This window comes from Gadus morhua, chromosome 5 (genome assembly GCF_902167405.1).
Source record: "Gadus morhua chromosome 5, gadMor3.0, whole genome shotgun sequence".
NCBI classification, from domain to species: Eukaryota; Metazoa; Chordata; class Actinopteri; order Gadiformes; family Gadidae; genus Gadus; species Gadus morhua.
In genome coordinates this window covers 20,038,488-20,063,882 of record NC_044052.1, presented here as the reverse complement: position 1 = coordinate 20,063,882, position 25,395 = coordinate 20,038,488, and the positions used below count along the sequence as shown (strand labels likewise).

At 51.1% G+C, this 25,395-nt stretch overlaps 1 protein-coding gene across 4 annotated transcripts; it reads left to right on the top strand.

The window, feature by feature from the left end:
• The first annotated feature begins 102 nt into the window (after positions 1–102).
• znf106a (zinc finger protein 106a) lies at positions 103–25,353 on the top strand. Of its 4 annotated transcripts, XM_030356322.1 has the most exons (18): positions 9,408–9,980; positions 11,335–11,878; positions 12,094–12,160; positions 12,455–12,609; positions 13,482–13,542; positions 13,720–14,052; positions 14,463–15,297; positions 15,555–15,610; positions 16,890–17,035; positions 17,631–17,765; positions 18,563–18,679; positions 21,078–21,269; positions 21,594–21,656; positions 21,749–21,868; positions 22,131–22,202; positions 22,403–22,474; positions 22,791–22,937; positions 23,626–25,353. In XM_030356322.1, exons 1-18 carry the CDS (start codon positions 9,559–9,561, stop codon positions 23,680–23,682), a joined length of 3,594 nt encoding a protein of 1,197 aa, XP_030212182.1. In that variant the 5' UTR covers positions 9,408–9,558; the 3' UTR covers positions 23,683–25,353. The 4 variants fall into 4 exon arrangements, with proteins under 4 accessions (XP_030212184.1, XP_030212183.1, XP_030212182.1 ...); XM_030356325.1 differs by lacking the exons at positions 21,594–21,656; positions 21,749–21,868; positions 22,131–22,202; ... (1 more) ...; positions 22,791–22,937; positions 23,626–25,353 and having other exon boundaries at positions 21,023–21,104; XM_030356324.1 differs by lacking the exons at positions 12,094–12,160; positions 12,455–12,609; positions 13,482–13,542; ... (11 more) ...; positions 22,791–22,937; positions 23,626–25,353 and adding exons at positions 103–413; positions 2,136–2,222; positions 2,732–2,793; positions 4,933–5,133 and having other exon boundaries at positions 7,463–9,980; positions 11,335–11,718.
• Positions 25,354–25,395: the final 42 nt, after the last annotated feature.

Sequence of the window (25,395 nt, the reverse complement as noted above, 5' to 3'; positions counted from 1 at the left end):
AATTGGTGTACTTAAAAACAAAAAAAAACAGATGTATTGCTTCACAAAAGTTATTTAATGTTTTAAAAGAATAGGCCACAGGTTACTTCTGAAGGGGCGGGGTTTGCGTTTCTGCAACAACAAAACGACAGGAAGTGTATCCGAACCAGGGGCTTTGTTTACATTCCGTTCATAACTATTATTATTTTTCTTTAGATCTTCATTAAGCTTTCGACGTCTTACTGAAATATAAAATCCACAATTATAACCCATTAGAGTAACACACTGTTCGTGAACCGTGTCGCTCGTGAATGCAGCTCAGACTGTGTTGTTGTTGCTGCTAGCTGTTAGCTTGCTGGCTAACTTAGCCTCAACGGTGGAGGAGAGAATGGTTCGTTTGCCTCAGACCTTACAAACTTTTGGATCTCAAAGAGGTACATACGGTACGACACTCGAACGCAAAAACACACCACTTGGGTTTGCCCTGCATGCCATCTTTGTTTAACACGTAACGGTGGTGATGGGGGTGTGTGCAGCTAGCTAGGGTTAGCCGTCGTTGACTCGCATAACGTGATTGGAAATCAATATATATCTTACTGGAACTGCATGTATCGACCATGTGGATAGAATACCAGTCGGTCAGTTGGGCTTCCCACTAATGCACCAAACATTAGTGAATTTGTTCCGGTTAACAACACTGCGTGCGAACCATACATATTTAGGATCATCATCCTTGTTCAGGTATACAGGTGACAGATTAAAAGCTCACCAGTCTCTTTTGGATGTGTGCAAAACTTAGGTGTTGTGAATACCATCAGCAGTTAGAAGTGGATGATCCATGACTGGTGGCCAGGAGACACGTTATTCAACATGCATGATACTCAGGTTGATTTGTACATAGCCCATGTTGATAATACCTCTCCCACCAATGCATTGAATGATATTGTATCCATTTGTCCTTGAAATATGAACTATATGGTTGAGTCAGGTGTTATATTCCGTCTATATCTAATACCCTATAATTATCTGCTTTTATTGTACATAGTTGTGTTTTGATAACTGCAGGGTCATTATGCATTTCATAACATCCTTCATGGTGCTACTAAGGTCCTAATCGTTGATGTCCTGCAGAAGATTCTTATATTGTTTCCCTAGACTTCCCTTTACTTAAACCTGCACACCGTTCCGCTGCAGATAACGCTTTGGCTCGAGGACAATATAACAACTAAATGCCTAAGAAATGGGATTTTAAGGGAAGGATAGTGTAGTGGTTGGTGTGTTCAACCACCAGCCTGAAGGTACCTGGTTCTCCCCCCCTGTCCACTTGCAACCATGAGCAAGAGGCACTGATCCCCATCTGCTCCTCTATGACCTGTAGCTGTGTCCTGTAGATCACATTGGACACGCTGTGCTTAAAGACATACTATAAATAATAACCCAACCTATGGAACCTGTTAAGATGCATAGGTCTAACGTCAATAGTGCCATCTGTTGGGCGGAGCGATTACTCCAAACAGAACATTATTTTCAGACGGGCATGACCTCAAGGTGTGAGTCAGGTGTGGCCTATCTTTCGAAGGTGGCTGGGGCAAAAAAAATCTCACACTTGGCTGCCACGGTCAAAGTTCAGCTCCCTTCCAATAGTTTGCTGGTGTTAATGTATGCTCCTGTGGTGGTGAATGTTTAAAAACCAGCGTAGACAGCGACCTACCACCACGCCCCCTCCAGTGAGTGCCCTGCCTGCAGGCTGGGTTGTGACTGTACCCACTGGTGGTAATCAGACCCCGCTCCGCCAGGCATTCGACCGCAGTATGCTGGAAGAAACTGGGTTGTGGAGTTGAAGGAAGAGAGAACGTCAGCGGCCTGACCCCAGGGTTCGGTCTGAGGTGTCAGAATCCAACGTTGGCCCGCTGGTCACTTAGTCTCAGCTGGTGAGGCTGTAGCCCCCCCCCCCCAATAACCCCCTTCTGCATGCCGTTACTGTACGCTATTGGGTCGTCCAGCAGCGCTGCAGAGTCCAGCGGAGGTTGATCCGCACTATTTATAATACAGAGGCCGCGTGTCAAAGCCCTCCAGAGCAGGGCTGCTCTCTGCGACCGTCATGGGACACTGTATGTTGTAAACATGTTCTACTGTGTTCTTCTTTCCCCTCCCAGTCATGGCGTAGGCAACCCTGAACCGTTTCCAAGATGGGGAGAGAGCGGAAGTGCATTCTATGCGAGATGGTGTGCAGCTCAAAGCAGGTGATTCAGCCACAGACAGAGTGATGAGAGAGGCTTCTCTCTGAGCCCGGGCTGAGCTGGGCTCGGCCTGTCAGACAGAGCTCTCTGCAGCTGTCCCTCCCTACTGTAGGAGGTGTCAACGTGCTGCACACAGGGCTCTGCCGGCTCACGTTTCAGAATGGAGAAGAGAGTGTTGTTCCCCCTGTCGCTTGGATACGTCCCTATGATATTAATATCATTGTTCTAGGTCTTTCCTCACAATGTTAAGATGTTGTGTTCAAGCCGTTTCAAATGACTTAGTATGTTTGGTTATTATTATAATTATTATTAAGTTATTTCGTTTTTTTTTGTTTTGAGTATTCAATTATTTGTAATTAATTAAATATTAATTGTAATTTATTTTGTTTTATTTTATTTATTGTGTTTCCATCTTTTAGCACGTGAAGCTTCTGAGTAAAACGTAACAAGGAAAAAGATGGCGTGTGAATAATCAGGTCATTCTAATCCTGTTCTTTATCTTCTGGTTCCAGGAGATGGACGACCACATGAGGACCATGCTCCACCACCGGGAGCTGGAGAAACTGAAGGGCAGGTGAGTTTACCCGTGACACGTCACACCTGCAAACCCGCAGTATTAAATACCTGTCTCAAGGCCAGGTGATCAGCATTAAACACCTGTACCACGGCCAGGTGATCAGCATTAAACACTTGTACCAATGCCAGGGGATCAGTATTGAACTCCTGTCCCAAAGCCAGGTGATCAGCATCAAACACCTGTACCATGGCCAGTTTATCAGTATAAACACAACGCTTTTGTAACGCTAACCAGTTGCAAAAATGATGCTTCCAATTTAAATCATTATTTAAATCGACATGAATCAGCACCTTACTCCAGATTACTTATTTTCTTACCTTATTGTTCGACTGAAGATGCGTTACGATGAAGGAACATAAATAAGCAATTTGGAAAATCTCTAGCTGAATCTGCATATCTTTCGAAATTGCCTCAATGAATGAATGAACAGTGGGTGAAAAGGTTACGCGGTTACGGTCAAGTTGCATGAACTTAACCGTGCATGAACACGAGCACGCCACGACCACGTGCACATAGCGGTTATCAGCCAGAGAAGAGGTGCAGCCAGCTGTCCCCCGCCAGGGCGCGTATATTTAGACGCCAACGGTCAGAACAACAGGCGTGTCCGATGGACGCCAACTGGCTGTCCCGTGACTCTCCGGCAGATTAGCAAAGTATGCCGCTCTATGGAGGGAAAAGAGAGATGTACGGCACAGTGACCTCGTTCACCTGGCTGCCATGTTGGTTCCTCTGTCCGGGGAACCTTCTAGAACCTTTGGGGGGAAATGGGAACGACCCTGTCAGGATGCATTCTGTATGCTACCTGGGTGGCGGAATGGAATGCATGACAAACTAAAAATAATGCATTGAGCTGTCATGGTTTCCTTTTAGGTTCTAGATTGTTCCTTCACCCAACTTACCTACATGGCCACGAGATGAACAAGGTCCACCTTTTGTGGGATAAAACAATGCTTGACGTCTGTGTGAAGGGTGTTTTACGTCCATCCTTCTTGCCGTGAGGGTTGTACATGATAGCTTTGTTTTTTTTTTTATTTAAGTCGATTGCCATTTCCGTTCTATTGAGCAAACAATTTTTTTTATAAAATCATTACGCCATCACATGAGTGGGGTGTTTAAAGCGTAGAACGAATTATAAGATCACACGGGGGATCCGTTTGCGTTCGGTCACGGGGAAGTCAAGCTAGACCATGACAGAACATTTGGAAAGTGAAACCCGACCCGGTCTATAAAATGTCACACCGGTGATGGCAAAATGGCCGCTTGCCATGACACACTTTCCAGCAGCGCCCTTCTGAAGTACGGCCAGCCAGGGTCCACTGATCCTCCACCGGTCATACTTGGAGGATGAGGGAGGGTTTTGAAACGAGGGTTAGAGTGCAGCTGTACTTGGGGCTCCTCTTACACCGGCTGCTCCCGATTGGTCGACAGGCTCTGGGAAATGTTTTAATAACACACTGGCTGCCATGGAGCAGGGGGCGTGGCCTTTGGACCCCAAGGGGGGGGCGTGTACGGAGCAGGGGGGAAAAAAATCGGACGGTTCCTTCTATAGCGTGTCAGTGCACGAGGGACACCATCCAGGAACCGCCCAGCAGGCTCCACAGCGAGCCCGACAGCCGTCCGTGCGCGTCCCAGCTTTGGTGCACCGTGGCTGGGTGGATAGGCCCGCACCGTGGCCCCTAGCGTGGCCAGGCATCCTACCCTCACCCTGTCATCCATGGACCCCTGAAGCCACCGACGCAACACGAGATCAGGAAGTTCTTACAAAAAAAGATTCAATTAATTCAAAACTAACAAGAAATTCTAAGCTAGCTTACCTCCTGATCTTTAAAAGTATAAATAGGATTTTTAAAAGAAAAAAACGTTTCTTCGAGATTTATCGAAACCAAAAAAACAGGACTGTCGAGTACCCTCCTCTCCTGTGAGTCTTTACACCGAGTATTTTATTTTTTTTAAACGCGAAAAAACCTCAGAGCCTGTCGGCGTTGTGACGTAACGACGGCTCTGCAGAAACCCAGAGAAACCGAAACAGAAACCGAAACAAAAAAAAAAACGAGCGCCCGCCCGCCCGTCCACCCCTCCGCCCGCCATGCCGCAAGCCACCACTGAGCAGCCTCTGCCCCGGCCCTGCCTCCCCAGGGACTGCGGCCACGACTGCACCGTGTGCCGCGTGACGCTGGTCAGCCTGACGGACTACGCCGGACACATCTCCAGCCCCCAGCACAAGCAGAACGTGGAGGCCTCGGAGAGCGCCGCCGGAGCGGGGAGCCAGGACCGGGACATGGACTACTTCGACCAGGCCCTGGTGGACCTCATCGAGAAGAGGAAGGAGCTGATCCGGTAGGACGCGGCGACATTGGGGTTTTGGGGGGCTTTTTTTGTACTGGTTGTTGTGGTGGTTGTTGTGGTGGTGGTGGTGGTTGTTGTTGTGGTGGTTGTTATGGTTGTTGTTGTTATGGTTGTTGTGGTGGTGGTGGTGGTGGTGGTGGTTGTTGTTGTTGTTGTTGTTGATGTGGTTGTGGTTGTGGGCGGTTTCTTAGAGCTCTTGAGAACAACGTTGGAACAAAATTCTTTCTCTGAATGTGTGTTTGCTTTCTGACTTGTAGTACGTGTGCAATTGAGGTCTTGTGTGTGATTTTCTTTTTTAAATTATTTATTTGCACTTTTTCGTTGGCTCTCCTTAGTCAGACTTGTTGTTCAGAATACCTTTTCAGGCGGGGCTTTTCAGATCTCTCTGCTCTGTGGTTGCTTAGAATAGTCTTGTAGTGGGTTTAATATGAGTTGCAATAATTCATTACCTGCATCATTGAAATGTCACAAAAATATTATGTTTTTCAAAGTTGGCAAAGAAACTTTTTTTAATATTCTCTTTCCCTGGAACAGCACTTTATCAATTTGTGTTAATTGTAGTTACGGTCACTTCTCCTTCTTTCCGAGTGGATCATTTCTCGCAAACATTTGTGAAACCACTTTCCAATCAGGAATTCCACCCAATCTCCAACTGGTTCCCAACGACCCCCTGGCGCCTGCTCCAGTGTCCCAGTCCGATATCTGAAGAGCTTGTCTCCATGGCGGGGCCGTTTGTTGTGTCTGTGTTAGCCCCCACCCCCCCTGGTCTGTGTCTCTCCCCTCCTGGGCCATGTATAGTCCTGTTCCCTGCAGTGGTCACGGCCGGTTATAGCCCCATCGGGGAGGGCCGCAGCAGGGCCGGGCACGGGTCAGATGTCAGCCTCACGCACCAGATTAGCTCCTCTGGTTCTTATCGCCAACTCCCACACAAGGCCCAGCCCCCGCCACACTCTGGTGGTCTGGGCATGTTTCCCTCCTCCTCCAGATAACACAAGTCCTCTTAGTCCCGCTAATTGTTCTTCACGAGCATGACATCGGGTGGAAAAGGCCCAGTTGTCCAGTTATGGTGGAGGTTGTTGACATCCAGCACCTCCACCAACTCCTCCACCAATTTTATCATAAAGAGTATTTTTTTTGAACGTTTTCTTGGAAGTTTTCTTGGAAGTTTTCTTGGAAGTTTTCTTGGAAGTTTTCTTGGAAGTTTGTAGAGATATGTGCATCATATTTAAAATGCACTGTAAATATAATGTAACGTAACAAGGGGTTTTTATTGCATAAAGCCATATATGAGTTATAAGGGTATCCCTGTTGTGTTAGGCTACACATGCTGCTGCTGTAGATCTAGGTGAACGTCTAGTTCTAGAAGTTGGGTCGGTGCTCGTCTAGCCGGGTCTGTTTGAGGGGAGTCTTGCAGCTGTCCGTCGGTCACGCTGGAACATGTCCCTTCATAGAGAAGGCACGTGGTCAGGCTCGTCTATCAAAGCCTGCCCTCTCACCCACAGCTCCTCTCAGCCACAGCCCAGGATTACTGGGTAGACCAGAGTAGAGTTGAACACCGAGTCAATTTGTAACACAGGCGTATGTTATTTTGACTCTAGATTAGAATCGAGACTATTAGTAGTATCAGTTATAATTAACTGATACTATTCCTGCCATGGTATTCCATGTATACATTCAGTGTTTTGAACAGGAAAGAGGAGGAAGTTGCAGCCCTAGAGTCATTTTGAGATGAAACCCGAAATTCTAACGCATGCATCTTATGATTTTAAGTACAAATCACGTGGTGCTGTTGACCAACTATCGACCAACAACAAACTGGTCAGACTACGGTACTTTGGTGACTTTAAGCATACTTTGAGTACCCCCTTCATCGGCACAAAACCTTTGTGTAGGTTTTATGTGTTCCAAATAGTCGGCGCCCAATCGGAAGTGTAAACATGAACATTAAACCGGTGCAAAGTCTCACACTTTACTGCGAAACATGGGAGAAACATGCAGCTATTGCCAAATGTCTTGCCACCAAAGAAGCACAACGCCGGTTGAGGGTCAGCGCATGTAGCGGTAAATCCGATTCAATTATATTCCATTTTGGTGTTTCTGGATGCGCCCTCTTTTTCACGGATTCTCCTTCGTCCTCGTTGTCATATTGACGTTTCAACCACTTTTCCACTTCCTCTAATATCCATTGTCTAGCTTTCAGCATTGACACTTGCTCAGGATCAAAAGAAAATAATAGTCAACTTAAAAAGAGGTTTGTTTATTTTTTGTTTATTCTTTTATTTTATTTGTTTTTTGTCTCCCCCCCCCCCCCCCCCAACAGGAAGGAGGAGGAGGCGGCTGCGGCGCGGCGCGCGCGCGATGAGTCGGAGCGCCTTCGTCAGCAGGACTTCCAGGAGCGTCTCCGGGAGGCCAAGGAGCTCTTCAGGCTCAACATCCAGGGCAGGCAGCCCCCCCCGCTGGGCTACGGTGCCCGCGCCGCGGACCACCCGGCCTGGGCCCAGGGCCTGCAGGGGAAGAGCGCCACCTGGCACGCCCAGAACGCGGCCCCCGGCTTCCACGGCTGCGCGCCGGGGGAGTGGTCCGGCGGCAGCCTGGGCAGCTCCCAGGGGTACGGGGCCCCCCCGCTGATGGGGTACGCCCCCGGGTCCCCGAGGGGCCGGCACCCCTGGCTGAGCAACCGAGGCAGCAGCCACGGGCTGTACGGCCGGAACAACATCCCCCAGTTCCCCCCGCAGGGCCGGCCCGTCAACCTGGGGCCCCCGCAGGGCCGGCCCGTCAACCTGGGGCCCCCGCAGGGCCGGCCCGTCAATTTTGCCCCCCCCCTGGGCGGCCTCCCCAAGCCCTCCCCGCCGGGGCTGTTCCCCCCCCAACAGGTCTGCCACCGCAGCAACGACGTCACGAGCCCCAAGTCCAACGGGACGAACCCCAAGCCGGACAAGGCCTGCCGCTGGTCGCCGTACCCCCCCACCAAGGCCTTTGAGAAGGACGCGCACCCGCCCAGGGGGTACCCGGACGCGGCTGTCCCGTGCCAGCACGAGACGGCCGGCGGCGGTGGCGTTGGCGGCGGCGGCGGCGGCGGCGGCGTTGGCGTTGGCGGCGGCCCGTGCCAGCACAAGACGGCCGGCAGCGGCGGCGTATTCGCCAAGCCGGCCCCGGTGGAGCGCGACGCCAGGCCCCGGCAGTCGGACGCCGACGCCCCCGGCAGGAAGAAGAAGCCGACCACGAGCAAGAAGAACCGGAACCGCAACCGGAGCAGCAGCGGGAGCAGGAGCAGCAGCAGCAACGCCGCCCATCTGGACGACCACAGTAGCGGCAGCGGCAGGAACAGCGCCGGCGTGAAGGGAGACACACCGCGGGACGCGAAGGGAGACACGACCAAAGACACGCAGGCCGACACGCGGGGAGACAAACAGCGGGAAACAAAGCGAGACACAAAGCGAGACACGCCGATGGACACACAGCGAGCGACACCAGAAGTGACACAGCGAGACGCGCAGCGAGACACGCAGCGAGACGCGCAGCGAGACACGCAGCGAGACACGCAGCGAGACGCGCAGCGAGACACGCAGCGAGACACGCAGCGAAACACGCCTCAAACCACACCGCAAGCCACGCAGAGAGACGCGCAGCGAAATACGCAGCGAGCCACGCAGCGAGACACGCAGCGAAACACGCCTCAAACCACACCGCAAGCCACGCAGAGAGACACGCAGCGAGCCACGCAGAGAGACACGCAGGCAGACAGGCAGGGAGAGCCGGCTTCAGGCCTTGCCCAGAGCACCTGCTCCACTGGAAAGCTCAAACCGCCGACCGAAGCCAGGAAGCCCGACCACAGAGACAGGAAGTCCTCCCTGACCCCTCCCGACAAGCCGAGGCCCGTCCGGACCCCCACGCGGGACAAGAAGCCCGCCGAGCCGGAGCCCAAGACGGGCTCCTCCAGGGGCCCCGCCGTGGGGGGGCCCCTGCAGTCCCGACAGGAGCAGCAGATCCCAGAGCTCCCCAACAAATCCAAAGAGGCGGCGCCGGGGAGGAGGGGCTCGGTGGGGGGGGTCCCCGGCGAGAGGAGGAAGGAGACGGCCCCCCCTCCCCCGCCGCTGCCGTCGGTGGCGGCGGCGGCGGCGGAGGAGGAGGTGCAGCGGGTCTCCCCGGAGAGCCCGGAGGGGGCCGACAAGGAGAACAGCTGCAGTCGGAGCCGCGCTGCGGGGCTGGTGAGACCCTCCCCTAGTGGGGGGGGCCGTGAAGGCGGCGGCGGCGGCGGCGTCCTACCCGGACCGTGGGGAGTACCTCCAGTCGGTGCACGTCAGCACCTCCTCCACCCCGGAGAGCTCCACCACCGCCGGCGTCCCCGGCCCCCGGGAGGAGCAGGAGCAGGGGGGGGGCGGGGAGGGGGGGGGCTGCACGGAGGCAGCCGTGGAGATGGAGGTGGAGCAGCAGCAGCAGGAGGAGGAGGAGGTGGAGGTGTCGAGGAGCCACCAGGGCACCGGCTCCGAGGAGAGCGAGACGGCGCCGAACGGCAGCAGCCCCCCCCCCCCTCCGGCCGCCCCCGCCGCCCCCGGCCTGACCCGCCTGGGGCTGACCGGCCCGCTCCTCACCAAGCACGCCGGCTCCAAGGGGAAGCCGGGGAGCCACGAGCCCAGCCTGCACAAGCCCAACCTGAACATCGCCCGGCGCGTGCGCAACGTGAGCGAGTCGCGGAGGGGCGACGCGGAGAAGGAGTCGGGGCTGAAGCCCACCGTCCGCCAGCTCATCAGCTCCTCGGGGTCCCGCCGCAACGTCAACTGGGAGCAGGTGTACCAGGAGGTGCGGAAGAAGCAGGGCCAGGGCAAGGGGTGGCCCAGGTGAGACGCTGTGCGGTCGATCAGTGACCCCCCCCCCCCCCCCCCCCTCTGTGTTATTACTAGAGCTGTCAAGCGATTAAAATATTTAATCGTGATTAATCGCATACTCCAGTCATAGTTAACTCTAATTAATCGTGATTAATCGCAAATTTTATTTCTATGCTAAATATCCCTTGATTGTTTTGTCCCATAATTCTTCTCATTTTAATTCTCTTATCAACATGGTGAAGTGCATCGGCTTGCCTTGTGCAAATGATTTTTTATTGATAACAACATTTGCATATACACTGATCAAAACAGGACGATACAAAAAAAGATCCTATAGTGCAATTAAACGACTGCTTTGAACAAATGTAATTTGAACATAGCAGTCAGGCTACTGCTTCTTTGTTTTGAGCCAAAGAAAAAAAAAAATATATATATTATTATTTATTTTTTTTATAAAATAATTGCGTTAATCGCGCGATAAAAATTTTAACGCCGTTAAATTTGGTTTGCGTTAACGCCGTTAATAACGCGTTTAACTGACAGCTCTAGTTATTACGCTACGTGGTATATTGCTGATTGGCTGAAATGTCAGGGATACATTTCAGCCAATCACAAGCAGACACTTTTTTGGTTCTGCCTCTTTTGTGAAGGGAAGATGTTAACTGGGTTGAACAACATTTACCAGTAGTAGATGAGGTGGTAGCAAAACATGTTTACTGGGTTAGTGGGTTTAATAGTATTGGTAGCGGTCTATGTTTACTGGGTTTAGAGGTGGTCGTGGATGCTGGTGATGATGTAGTAGTAGTAGATTTTAACTGGCTGAAGTAGTACATGTTTATGAGTAGAGGTTTTGTTTCGCAAGTGCTATTTAAGTACCAGGAAGTACAACACACAAGAAGTGCGTAGATGGTGATTTGAGGAGAGTGAGGGAGGAGACGGGGCTGTGGGGGGTAAGGGGGGGAGGCTATACCGAGTTCAGGTGACCTCTTCTCAAGTGAGCCTTGAGTCTCTGGTGTAAGCAGTAGTCCCAGACCCGCGGCCCAAGGCTGGATACAAACTAGGGCTGGTTGATTCACCCAATTTTTATCGCGATTTCGATTTTAGCGTCAAACGATCACGAAATTAACATAATCGATTATCATTATTTTTTTTAATACTTTATGGAAAGGGCAGGACAGCTGAATACATATCTGTATATCATTTTAGATTGGAGCATTTTCTTTTTGACAATTCTTCAACCAGTCCTCAGTTGCAAAAAATAAATCTGAGAGACATGCTGAATAATAAATATGTTTTCAAACTAAAAAAATAATCGTTTCAATAATCGTGAATCAATATTGCCCCCCCCCCCCCTTCCACCACGCAGGTTCGGCATCGAGATGGTGTCCTACGACCGCGAGGAGCCCCCCCACGAGGAGGACCCCGACATGGCCCTGCTCGAGGGCTTCCAGTGGGACTCCCTGCTGGACTCCGCCCACGCTGTGGCCCCGCGCAAGCGCAGCCTATCAGAGAGCAGCCTGGCCCCCGGACGCCCCGCCCCCTCCCTCGACCTGTTCTCCTGCCACGTCCCCGGGGACCGGCCGGATGGGGGGGGGGAGGAGGAGGATGAGGAGGAGGAGGAGGAGCAGCAGGGGGGCCCGCCCCCTCAGACCCGCCCCCCCGCCCCGGAGGAGCAGGAAGAGGCGGAGCACAAGGTGTTCCCCAGCCAGGGGGCGGAGCCGGCGAGCGGGGCCGACGGGGGGCCTGCTGCGGGGAGGGCCCCTGAAGTGGGGGCCCGGAGGCCCTCGGAGGGGGTCAAGAAGGGCCGGGGGAGGGTCCTCCAGAGGGCGGAGTCAGAGGTGGAGGTCGGCGGCCTGGGGGCGGAGCTTCTGGACGCCCAGGCCATGGGGAAGAAGAGGAGAGCGGCCGGGGTGAGTGTGCAGCTGGGGACACCACCCGAGACCACACACTGGAGGTGGAGGTGGAGGTGGGGGTGGAGGTCCTTCACTACCACCACCTCCACTCCTCCATAATTGCACAACTGTGCCATTTGCGCCTTATGTCATGTTAGTGAAATACACTTTATTATCTATTGTTGATGTGGTTTTCAAACAAAACCTATTATTTTTCTGTCCTTATTTTGTAGGATATTCCAAGCCAAGAGATCCACAGTTTGAAGAAGAACAAAAGGATGAAGATCAAATCCAAGAAGGGTTGGTATAGCTTTCACCATTTATCATATACAAAGCAGGAGCAGTTGATGTACTTAAAATAAGTACTTGCAATAATGAGATGTCTAATAACAATATATTATAAAAATACTCCAGTCCTACAGCACCACCTGTGGTGGGAAGCTGCTACTACAGCTGATTTCTCACCAACTGTGTGTGTGTGTGTGTGTGTGTGTGTGTGTGTGTGTGTGTGTGTGTGTGTGTGTGTGTGTGTGTGTGTGTGTGTGTGTGTGTGTGTGTGTGTGTGTGTGTGTGTGTGTGTGTGTGTCCGTCCAGAGCGCTTCCTGGTGGACCAGCTGCTGACCGTGTCCCAGAAGGAGGAGGAGCTCAGCCTGTCGCTGCAGGCCCTGGACAACGGCCTCCTCCAGGCCCGAGCCACCCTGCAGGCCGCCTACATGGATGTGCAGCGCATCATGGTGCAGAAGCAGCAGGTAGGCCCGCAGTCAGACCTATAGACAGGCATTCATACCTAAAGAAAGACAGGCAGACAGACCTATAGACAGGACCTGGGTAGACAGACAGACAGACAGACAGACAGACAGACAGACAGACAGGCATTCATACCTAAAGAAAGACAGGCAGTCAGACCTACAGACAGGACCTGGGGAGACAGACAGACAGGCATTCATACCTAAAGAAAGACAGGCAGTCAGACCTATAGACAGCACCTGGTGAGACAGACAGACAGGCATTCATACGTAAAGAAAGACAGGCAGACAGACCTACAGACTGGTCCTGGGAAGACCGACAGACAGACAGGCATTCATACCTAAAGAAAGACAGACTATCCCAGATGGACAAGGCACAGACAGACAAAACAGTCACCAAGTCTCCGACAGACAGCCAGACTAGGAATTAGTCAATCAATGGGTATGGCGTGTCATCCCGCCCTCTACCACAGATGTCAACCATCTTTAATTTCTTTCTTAGTTTCACATCTTTTCGCTCTGTTTCACTGTGAACATATTTGTTGTACATTGTTGTTGTCTCTTTGGAGGAGGAACAGATTCCTCCGCAGAGTAGGTTAAAACAAATTTATTTTCTGAACATTCGTGCTCCTCTATGGATTTGTATTTCGAGTCCCAGGCTAGCTGGATGAAGCTAACCCTCAGCATGTGGTGAGCTGTAGAGCAGCTCTCTCTAAAGTGAAAGTGAAAGTCAACATTACTGTCAATTTCAAAATATGTGCCAGAGATACAGAGGAATCGAAATTGCGTTTATCTCCGACCCATGATGCAATAAGAACAAAATGATCAAATTAGGTAAAATAAGAGAAGTAAATCTAACAGTGGTGTTCTCTCAGGTGGCGACAGAGATGGGTAACCTGAGGAACCAACGCATCGAGCTCCTGAAGGGCATGAAAGGTACGACGTCAATTCAACTCTGATGGCCGATTCAGTATCAACCACGGGTTGGTCGCGCCCAACCCGTTTCAAACAGCCACGTCGTACCGTCACTTATCCCGATAAGTCATAGTATAAGTCATTTGTGTTTCCACGGTGATTGGTCCCTAGTCCCCTGACCCCATCCACTCTCCACAGGGGGCTTCGAAGACCCAGCGTCCCTGACCCAGGTGAAGCAGGAGCATGGAGAGTTTGACCCCTCCATGGCGCCCCCACCCTCCGGCGCTACCGCCGTGGCTACCGACGTGGCTACCGACGTTAGCATCCCCAGTGTCCACCTCTTCCCGCCCAGCCAGCCGGCCCCGCCGCCCGCCTCCTCCTCGCCCCCGGCCCGCCCCAGCACGCCCCCAGCCCCCGCCGTGGTGAAGCAGGAGCCCTTGTCCCCGGACTGGGAGTCCAAAGAGATCCAGGTCACCCTCGTCCGAAGCTGCACGCCAGAGACACCGGCTACGCTAACCAACCCCCTCCCAGGTAACTTTAGCCCCAATGGCTAGCTAATGGTTGCCCAGTGCTAAACTGCGATGAGCCCAGCGGTTGGCTAATGTTAGCCCAATGCGTAGCTAATGTTAGCTCAGTGGTTAGCTCACATTCGCTAAGTGGTTAACTAACATCCGCTCAATGGTTAGCTAACGTTAGCTCAGTGGTTAGCTAACGTGAGCTCAGTGGTTAGCCAACATTAGCGAAGTGGTTGGCTGACATAAGCTAAGTGGTTGAGACATGAGCAATGAGCAAAATTTTAGCTAACATTAGCCCAGCGGTTAACTCACATTAGCCCAGTGGTTGGCTGAATCTAACCAGCCCAGTAGCTAGCTAACATTAGCTAACATAAGCTAACATTAGCCAACCTCCCGCTTATCACCATCCTCTCTCATCTCCTCCAGACCCAGTGAAGCTCCAGTGGTCTCCTGACCGGGGCCCCGTGGCCGACCAGACCCACACCCCGCCCCCTATGGGCCACGGCTCCCCCGCCCACTGCCAGGACGACCTCCCCGCCGCCGGGGGCCCCATGCTGGACCGCGCCGTCCAGGTCGACCGGGAGAGCTCCCCGCTGGACAGCAAGCTCCACCTGGCCCCCCGACGGACCTCGGACCCCGGGAACCACGGCAACGCCTCCGTCAAGTCCGAGGAGAGCGGCCCGACCCCGGCGCTACACCTCCCCCTCCCCCCACCCGCCCTGCCGCTGTCCACGGAGATGTGGGGGAAGCGCGTCAGGAAGCTGAGGAAGAGGCGGGTCCTGAACAAGACGCAGGGGGCGGAGCCGGCGGGCGCCACCAGCGACACGGAGGCGGACGAGGACGCCGCCGCCGCCAAGCCCAGGAGGCTTCCCCCGCGGCGGAGATCCAGCGCCGGGTCCACGGTCAGCACCTCCACGCCCCCCACCGCCCCGGAGGACGGGGAGCCCCTGGAGGAGGAGGAGGAGAGGGAGAGGGAGAGGGTGACCCCCACCAGGGAGGAGGAGTTTGACTCGGCCCTGGAGATGGGGGAGTCGTGCGCCGACGTGGTGAACCTCGAGTCGTCGGAGCTGGAGGAGTGCATGGAGGTGACCATGGCCTGCCAGCAGCCCCAGGTCCCGGGTCCAGGTCTGGGTCTGGGACTGGGGCTGGGTTTAGGCCCGGCTCCGGACTCGTCCAGGGCGGAGTTCTTCAACCTGGCCTGCAACGAGGTCAGCTCGACCAGCGACATGGACACGTCGCCCGCGGTCCGGCCGTACCCCAGGTGAGAGTCGGGCACCGGCGCCACCTTGTTGTGTAGCTGTGGTCCACTCTAGTAGAAGCAGCTTCTTCTCATCTTTTTAGCTTTTGCTTAGCCCGTCCGGGTCCTGAATGCTTGATGTTTTAGACTTTAATCTTTCAAAGTGACGTTTCAGATGGGAAAAAGGGGCTTTTTGGCCATATAGTGGAAAGATATCGACTTTAGGACCGCTTCTCATTCTCTCTGTACTGGTTTCCCCCCCCCCCCCCCCCTACCCCAAGTGCTGGCCAGATGCCCCCTCCCCCCACCAAGGCCATCAAGACCAAGATGTCCTCAGGTGAGAGGTCAAGATCCGCCTGGTCCAACCTCACACCTCACACTGCACAGGTCGGGTGTTTATGACGGCCCCCTGACCCTTGACCCCAAGAGGGCAAAACAAAACTCCCTTAATTAGCAAGGAATAAGTCTTGAGAAGGAATGCAGAGGGATGATCAGGGGTTCAGTGGGTGCCATAATTGACATACATTACATGCATACATGCATGCATACATACATACATGCATACATGCATACATACTAGGGATGGCCGTGAGGAATCGATTACTCGAGTACTCCTCATTACAAATGAACTCGGTTGGTGGACAGGCAAACTCGAGTTTGCATATACACACACAAACAACGTTTTCTGAAGCAAATGTATCAATTTTCTGTCGGCGCCACTAGCGCATGCCGTGGGCACAAAGCAAATGAAATGTATCCATTTCTGTGTTGCGCGTTCCGTGCCGTGTGCAGGCACGCCAGAATTCAAAAAGTTAAGAGATGGCGGTTAAAGCAAAGCGCAGCGAAGAATTTAAATACTTTAAAGAAATGGGAGATCATAAGGGGAAATGTAAAATGTGCCAAGCGAAATCGAGCTACCAGAAAGTGCTATGCGCAAAACATATGCTCCTGAAACACAACGGTGAGTTCGGGAAAGCAGACCCGCAGCAACCAAGTGTGTCGGCTATTTTCACCGCCGCAAGACGCAGCTGTAGTCCCGGCCGTGTAGAGAAGATCACAACGCTGAGTATTTTCATTATCCATTTGCTGCTGTTTTATTTGCAGCTTTAAATTATTTGCAATGGTTAGGCTACTTGTTTCGTTTTTGTTTTTTTTAAACTGTTACAGGCCTTGGTTCGACGTGATTTAAATTGTGAGACGCATATTTATTTTTGTAAGGAAAATGTGTTTGAACACATAAATAATGAATACTCTGATAACTCTGACTGTTTTGATGGAGAGTAAGCATTACATGTTTGGTTGGTAATATTGCCGTTCATCATCAGGCCTATTCCTGCTGCAGATGCGTTGCATTCTAAAAATAGATTTGATTGAACGAGTACTAGATTGACCCTCGAGGAATTCCTTCGATCACTCGAGTTTGGAATTTACTACTCGTTCCCATCCCTAATACATACATACATATAAACATAACATAACACACAGCAAAACATTTTAAATCGGTGATGGGGTGCTGGCCGTTAACAATAAGGAATGTGTCTGTGTATGTGTGGGTGTGTCTGTGTATGTGTGTCTGTGTATGTGTGTCTGTGTCTGTGTGTGTGTGCATGTCCCAGACGTGTCGTCGGACCCCGGCGAGGAGGAGGCCCCTACAGAGGGGGTGTTCGAGGGCCACCAGGAGGCGGTCAACGGGCTGCAGATCCACAAGGGCCTGCTGTACACGTGCTCTGGGGACCGCACCGTCAAGGCCTTCGACCTGGTGGTGGGTGTCCCGCAAGGACCTTATCCCGGTCCTCATTAGTATTCATGGTGGATTGCTAAAGCCACGCCCCTTCTCATTATCCTAATTATTATTCATGTTGGATTCCATGCGAGCCCTGCCCCTTATTAATGTACTCATTATTATTCATGGTGGATTGCTGAAGCCACGCCCCTTTCATTATCCTAATTATTATTCATGTTGGATTCCATGCGAGCCCTGCCCCTTATTAATGTACTCATTATTATTCATGGTGGATTGCTGAAGCCACGCCCCTTCTCATTATCCTAATTATTATTCATGTTGGATTCACCCCCTCCAACCTCTCTCGCCCCTCCCTCCCCCCTCTCTCTCCCCTCCCTACCTTCTCTGGCCCCCTCCTCCCCCTTCTCCCCCACCCTCTCTCCCCTCCTTAACCTCTCTGTCCTCTCTCCCCTCTCTCCCCTCCTTACCCTCTCTGTCCTCTCTCCCCTCCCTCCCCCCTCTCTCTCCCCCCCCCGTCTCTCCCCTCCTTACCCTCTCTGTCCTCTCCTCCCTGCATCTTTTCTCCCCCCTCTCCCTCCCCCCTCCCTCTCTCTCCCTCTCTCTCCCCCTGCAGAGCCATGAGTGTGTGGCGGTGTTTGAGGGCCACAGCTCCAAGGTGAACTGTGTGCTGGTGTCGGCCACGGTGGGGCTCACCCACCGCCTCTACTCGGGCTCCAGTGACCAGACCGTCCGCTGCTACAGCCTCCGGGTAGGAACACAGCCTTAAGGGAACATAAGGGTTCTTACCGTCTGTTCACCTGGAACAGGAGCTTCTCCTGAACATAGGGGGTTCTTAAGCTTCTCCTGAACATAGGGGGTTCTTAAGCTTCTCCTGAACATAAGGGGTTCTTAAGCTTCTCCTGAACATAAGGGGTTCTTAAGCTTCTCCTGAACATAAGGGGTTCTTAAGCTTCTCCTGAACGTCTCGTCTTCATAAGGGTTCTTACCTTCTGCTCACCGCTAGGGTGGGGGATCGCGCATGTCATACGTAGACGGAAACAGACGCTGGACGCATGCAGACGTCCAATGTTTGGAATTTCTTTGGATGTCCTTAAGGAGCACGACTGATGTGTTACTGATGGTATTGGTTGAATGTCTACTAGGGCTTTGACTTTGGCCCAAAAATCCTATGCTAAGTTTGTTTGTTTATTAATATTAATATTCGAATATATTCAAATATTTATGAATAATATTTTGACCATTAAATGCCTTCAGTAAGACCTGGATTGGGCTTCGCAAGGTTTGTTTACCGCGGCGCTATGGTTACCGGTCTAGCGTGTTCCAACGGTTTATTAGGTTTCTAATAAATCGCTGTCTAATCAATACTACATTCACTGCCTCTTCCGTGGTCATTACAATATAATGAATAGACTGCGTCTATTCATTATATTATATTCGAATAACGAAGTTCTGAGTCAAAGCCCTAATGTCTGCTCAGAGGAAGCATCCTCGGTTGTCTGCTAGAGGAGAGGGGTCTCTGAATGTGTCTCTGGGTGTGTGTTCCAGACGGGGGTCCTGGAGCAGCAGTTCTCCCTCTCTGACCGCGTCCTCTGTCTGCACAGCCGCTGGAAGGTTCTGTACGCCGGCCTGGCCAACGGGACGGTGGCCACCTTCAACCTCAAGGTCAGAAGCCCTCGATGCCTCGCACCGTAGACAGAGTAGAGACACAGGAGAGAGACTGACAGAGAGACACACCTTCTGGGAGCTCTCCAATAAATGTTTTAGCTCCTTTATGGGCATGTCGAAACCAAACTCCTTCAAGTTTATTGCCAAATGCAGGTCCTTTTGACTAACAGGCATGCAAACTAGTCACCTTTCGGCGAAATTCGCCGTTTTGAAGACAAAATTGACCACTTGTGTGATTCGTGGAGATCCGTTGAGAAAACATTTGGGGGGGGGGGGGGGGGGGGTCCTTGTAGCGCCTGCTAATACATTCTCAATGGAGAGGCGAGCGGACAGAGAGAAGGCGCAGCATTCTGTCAGGCGGCACGACAAGTGGGCGCACTCCCGTGGAACTGTCGCTTCTGTGCTCGTCGAACGCATGCGCGCGCTCGTGAAGCCGCGTGGCCAACCGACAGCGCGAGCGGAAAGTCGCCTACCATCTGAAACGGCCAAGCGTGAGCCCAGCGGAGCCTTTAAATGCCTCGTTTCCACCGAGCGTTTCCACCGCCGACAGTACCCTCATGGTAGGCCGGATGTCGATCGCCGCGGCAGCTACGTAAACATCCCGAAGGTGAACGACGAGAACTGATTCCCAAAACAAACATAACAAAAATATGGTCACGTAAATAAAATATACAAACGAACAGAGCTTCGTCTCCCCGCGACCTTATATTATCTAAAACGTTCTCATCGATTCAGCCAATGGGAGTGAAGGGTAAACAAATGATAAGGCACCACCACACAAGTTAAGTAACGATCGCTGTAGGCTTCAATATCATGCAAGCACTTTGTTTTCTTTTTATTTTGTTCTACATCACAATTGCATGCTTTAATACAGTATTGTCTTCTTTAATAGGTCCATGCTCCACCTCCTTGTTCGCCCAAGCTAACGTTTTACGCGACGCGTCCATTGTCCAGAATAATACCTCGCGGTTTGTTTTTATCCCCATGTCACGCCCACTTTTGGCAGTGGAAACGCGAACCGTGCCGCAACTTTGCGAACCGAACCGAACGCACCCTCAGGTGGAAACGCGTCGAAAGAGAATTTTTCAGCGGGGTCACCAGTTGTGTTGATACATAATACTAGTCGATATAGGTGAGAGAAGTCGCTGTTTTGCAGCATGCAAAACAGCGAAAGCGGGCCCTTGAGACACTGATCCAGGCCAAGAAGAAAAATAAATAATGGCATACTCCTATTGCCCTGTCCTCCCACCTCTTTTTATTCTTCTCAATATTCTTTCTTAATTTTGTAATAAGTTATGTACCTATTGGGGCTGCCCTTGCACATTATAAATTAATGCTTTGTTCGTAATTGTGCGCAGTCCTGTAATTTTTTTTTAGCTTGTGACTAACCCTAATACATTAAAAAATGTAAAAGAAAACTCCCCGGAGTATAAACCTGGAACCCTATAGTGGGTCTGTGTTTTTCTCAGCTCACGCATCATTCTCACCTTTTTCACCCCGAGCCAGTTTGCATGCCTGGACTAAGCATTGTACAAAAATTATGGTAATATCACATCGTAGTATTGACTAGATCTAGAGTACAAACAATATAAAATCGTTTAGTGAAGAACCTGCCGACTCCTGGCCTGAATAGAACGTGAATGTGACGGGTAGTAATAATAACATAACATAACATTTTGTATTCTGCAGGCCAATGGGGGAGATTGATCAATAATAATAATAACATAACATCATAACATAACATCTTGCCTCCTGCAGACCAACAGACCCATTGAGGTCTTTGATGTATATTAACATAACATGTTTCATGTTATGCAGAAAAACCGGCCCATGGAGGTGTTTGATGTATAATAACTAGTGCTGTCAAGCGATTAAAATATTTAATCGCGATTAATCACATTAATGCCATAGTTAACTCACGATTAATCGCAATTAATCGCAAATGTTTTTACTATGCTAAATATCCTTAGATTTTTATGTCCCATTAATTGTTCTCATTTTAATGCTCTTATCAACATGGAGAAGTGCATCTGCTTGCCTTGAGAAAATGTTTTTTTATTGATAACAACATTGGCATGTACTGATCAAAACAGGACGATACAAAAAAAAAGCCTATAGTGCAATTAAACGATGAACATACAAACATACTGCCTTGAACATAACAGTCGGGCTACTGCTTCTTTGTTTTGAGCCAAAGAAAGAAAAAAAAAAATTAATTGCGTTAATCGCGCGATAAAAAAATCACGCGATTTTTTACGCCGTTAAAATTGGTTTGCGTTAACGCCGTTAATAACGCGTTTAACTGACAGCACTAATAATAACATGTTCCATGTTATGCAGACCAACCGGCCCATGGAGGTGTTTGATGTATAATAACATGTTCCATGTTATGCAGACCAACCGGCCCATGGAGGTGTTTGAGTGCCACGGGCCCCGGGCCGTCAGCTGTCTGTCCTCGGCCCAGGAGGGGGCCCGCAAGGTGCTGCTGGTGGGCTCCTACGACAGCACGGTCAGCGTACGCGATGCCCGCAACGGCCTGCTGCTGCGCACCCTGGGGGGACACACCAAGACGGTGCTCTGCATGAAGGTTGGCGCGCACTTCCTGTTTCCCGTCATGGGACTTCCTGTTGTTGTGTCGCAGAGAGCTGGGGATTGTGGGGGATTCTTGGAGGATTCTTGGTTGTCTGTCTCACTCTGTGTTCTTTCTTTCTTTCTTTCTTTCTTTCTTTCTTTCTTTCTTTCTTTCTTTCTTTCTTTCTTTCTTTCTTTCTTTCTTTCTTTCTTTCTTTCTCTCCTCCTCCCTCCCTCCCTCCCTCCCTCCCTCCCTCCCTCCCTCTTGAATACCGATGTCTCTCTGGCATTGCCGACGAGGTCCACCGTCTCTCTAACCGCCCTGAACCTGTCTCCCCAGGTGGTGAATGACCTGGTGTTCAGCGGCTCCAGCGATCAGTCCGTGCACGCGCACAACATCCATGTGAGTACCCCGCCCTGCCGCAGCCCTACTCCCTGTCTGGGGCCTGCGTGACCCCCTGACCCCTTGACCCCTTGACCCCCTGTGCGTTGCAGACTGGGGAGCTGGTGAGGATCTATAGAGGGCACAGCCATGCGGTGACGATGGTGGCCATCCTGGGGAAGGTGATGCTGACGGCCAGCCTGGACAAACTGGTCAGGGTCTACGAGCTGCAGGTAGGTCTCTCCCCCTGGTCTCACCTGTCTATCCTCATCCCCCCCCCCCCCTGAACGGTCTCTGTTCAGATGAACTCTCTCTCTTTAGATGAACTGTCTCTCGTTGGTTGAAATGTCAATCTCCCTCTCCTCAGTTTAACCGTCTCTCTTTAGATGAACCGTCTCTCTTTAGATGAACCATCTCTCTTTAGATGAACCGTCTCTCTTTAGATGAACCGTCTCTCTATCTAAGAAAGTAAACATGGACCCCCCCTCTCTCCAGTCACATGATCGCCTGCAGGTCTATGGAGGACACAAGGACATGGTGATGTGTATGACCGTTTACAAGAGCATGGTGAGAGACACACACAAACACCCTGTATAACACATAACTGTCACCAGATTCCCTTTGGGTCTGTGTATAATAAATGTATCATGTTGGATATGAGTTATTATTTTGTCATGTATTTCACATTGATATTAGCGGTAGCATAAAGAGAGACCGGTGCAGGTGTGAATTTAAAAGTGACCTTTGACCTGTGTCGTGTGTTTCAGATCTACACAGGGTGCTATGACGGCAGTGTTCAGGCCGTCAAACTGAACCTCCTGCAGAACTTCCGCTGCATGGTGAGGGGGTTAGCCTAGCTGCTCAGTACGTTCAGTGGCATCTCAGGTTAGCAGGTCAGGTTAGCTGGGTCAGTTATCTAGCCAGTGGAAATCTAATTTCAGGTTAGCGCGTCAGTTTAACAGGGTCAGTTAGCTAGTCAGTTAGCAGCGCCAGGTTAGCCGGGTTGGTTTAACAGGTCAGGTTAGCCGTTAGCTTAGCCGTTAGCTTAACTCAGCGGTTACTCAGTACTAACTCAGCGGTGACCTACCACTTACTTAGCGGTGACTCTGCCATAAGTTAGCGGTGACTCAGCATGGTATGTCTCTTCGTCTGCAGTGGCACGGCTGCTCTCTGGTCTTCGGCGTGCGGGAGCACCTGGAGCAGCACCTGGCTGACGCCCACGCCAACCACTGCTTCCAGACCCTCAAGTGCCGCTGGAGGAGCTGCGACGAGTTCTTCTGCTCGCGCAACGGCTCCAAACAGGTAACAGAACAACGCCATGTCCTAGACGGGTGCTACAGCTTTAAGCGCTATTCCTTTCACGGCGGTGTTGGGAGGATGTAATGTTTGGAAAGGTGATAGGTTCGAAGCTGAATGTCTGCAGTCTAAAGGCGTAGTTATGGCTCCACGTCGACGCAACTTAAGGGGGTTTCCGGACCCATAATGTCCTTACGGACCCTCCCCTGGGTCCACCACACCAGCCTGACGTGAGCCTCCCAACAATTGAAACCTTGCGTCGAGGCAACGCAGCAGCAAGGGCTGTGATTGGACCGCTCGCTGAAACCCGACGCAGAACCAAAACAGGTTCACGTGTGCGTGGTCCTTGTGTTGCCATCGATGTGGAATCATAATCAGCCTGTAAGGGTAGACATCCCTTAGTGTGATGCCCCCTAATCCCTACCTGCTCTTTCTGAGATCACGGCCATCTCCCTTCTTCAATAAAACCCTGATTTATGACTCAAGGAGGGGCAATGTTTTTTTCAAATTCTTTTTTATTAGTTGAAGACCTCTAATTCCCATCTACTGCTCCTTTAAATGTTGTCCGGGTAACTGATAAAGTGAGCGGACTGGCTACCTGGATCCTTTGCTAGGCTCGGCGTCCTTGGTCTAGACTCTAGACAGTGATGGTCTGGACCGACTCAGAGGTTGAATATCATTTTCTTCTTTCCAGGGAATTGCGGCACACATGCAGAAACACGTCGAGGACTTGGTCAAGTCCGACACATGAGTTCCCCCACGCCCCTGGTCGCTAGGCGTGGCCCCCTAGATACCTCCCATATTGGGGGGAGGGACTGGTCGTTGGTCTCCCCCCTCCACCGAGGCTGAGTTGGTCCAGTCCATCCAAAATGTCTGCCGTTGGAATCCAACAGAAGGAAGTCCTCGGTTTCCGTTTTCTATCGCTATTTTCCGATGTGTTAACTTTTACCTTTCTCTCTCTCTGTCTCTCTGTCTCTCTGATTCCCTCTGACCTCCTGAACCCTGACGATCCTTTCTCTTCCTCACTGACCAAATAAGACAAGGAAACACTAGGCTTTTTTCCCTCAAAGTGAAGAAACGCGGGTAGTGTCTGTGTGTGGAGGTGGAGGAAGGGTGGTGGTCACTCGGCTCCGGGGAATAACTGCCAAAACAGGAACAGCACCTTTTTTCGGTTTTTAACAAAACATGGGTTTGCTTCCCGATGGCATGGGTCAACAGATGGTTTTATTGTTTGTGTGGAGAGTGCAGTTGTGACTTGTGAACCTGAGCAACATTAAGTTCCATTGTTATTTATTTATTTCTGCCTTTTAGTCTGAAGAACACTTTCCCAGGTTAGCAAAGTTAGCGTTGGAAGTGCCCGGAAGATTTCAGTCAGGTTTTTCTACGGAGAGCTTATCTCCTTGGCCGGTTTTAATTGCGTTTACGTTTATCATGTCCAAGATGCTAGTTGAAATCTTAACTTTAATTTCGATGATTTTTTTTGCGCTAACGTTTCAGCGTTTTGTGTTCGTAAGCCGTTTTTGGCGTTAAGGACTCTGTGTTGCGAGACGGTACCATAATGGTAAAGGGACGTTGTTGAGCCTGGAACGGAAAAATGCCAATTTAATGTTAAACGTTTGCCGTGTTTGAATGTGGAGATGTGTGTCGGGTGTGCGTTCTACCTACCTTTTGTGTGTGTGTTTGATTGCGTATCGGTTATTTTTTAAGCTCTTGCACAAGAGTGATTTTCTTTGATTCTGAATGAGTGATTTTATATTGACGTGGTTTCCTTCACTGAACTCTGTTATTTCACGATGACGGAGCATCGAGCAGAATTCACGGGAGCCGTCTCTCCCCCCCCCCCCCCACTCCTCGCCCCTCCCCAGCGTGAAGGTTTTGTAGTTTTAATTATTTTCTTAAAGGAGGCATTCGTGTGGAGGTGAAGGGATGGATTGAAGGAGGTGATTAAAGAGGAAAAAGCGATTAGAAAGACAGATTTAAGATTCATCTACCATGCCATACCTCACCCCTCTAAAATGTAACCAACCGCCATTTTCAGACCGCCCCCAACCGCGGGCAGCGTCGAGGCGTTTTCTTTTTTGTAGTTAATTTTTCGAGTTTTGTTTTTGAAAACACACACAAAGCTTTAGGTCGCAGGCCGTGTCTTTGCAGTGGGCTCTCCGCTCGCGTTGTTTCGTGGCAGCTCCGCACTGTGTAGTCCAGGGAGTTTGTTCTTAGGCTTGTGGTTGTAGCGTTGTAGGGATGCACCTTACCTGCCCTGCGGGAGGCCACTAGCACACCCCCCGACCGCACCAGGCACACCCTTGTTTCTTCCCCGCGCTTTGACTCACCCTCAAAGTCGGGACCTTGTAACAGAGATTTTTTAACAGATTTCAAATCTAAAAAGGTTATTAAAAAAAAAACATGTTGCAACATCACAACCCCCCGGCGTGAATGAGCATTTCTTTCGGTATTTTCCACTGAT

What these genes read in the sequence shown, in the direction of transcription:
- znf106a (XM_030356322.1), top strand. Translation starts at nt 9,559, where the DNA reads ATGGAGGTGGAGCAGCAGCAGCAGGAGGAGGAGGAGGTGGAGGTGTCG. An exon ending in TGGCCACCTTCAACCTCAAG is followed by an intron (nt 18,680 to 21,077) that starts GTCAGAAGCCCT and finishes CATGTTATGCAG; the next exon opens with ACCAACCGGCCCATGGAGGT. An exon ending in CGCGCAACGGCTCCAAACAG is followed by an intron (nt 22,938 to 23,625) that starts GTAACAGAACAA and finishes TCTTCTTTCCAG; the next exon opens with GGAATTGCGGCACACATGCA.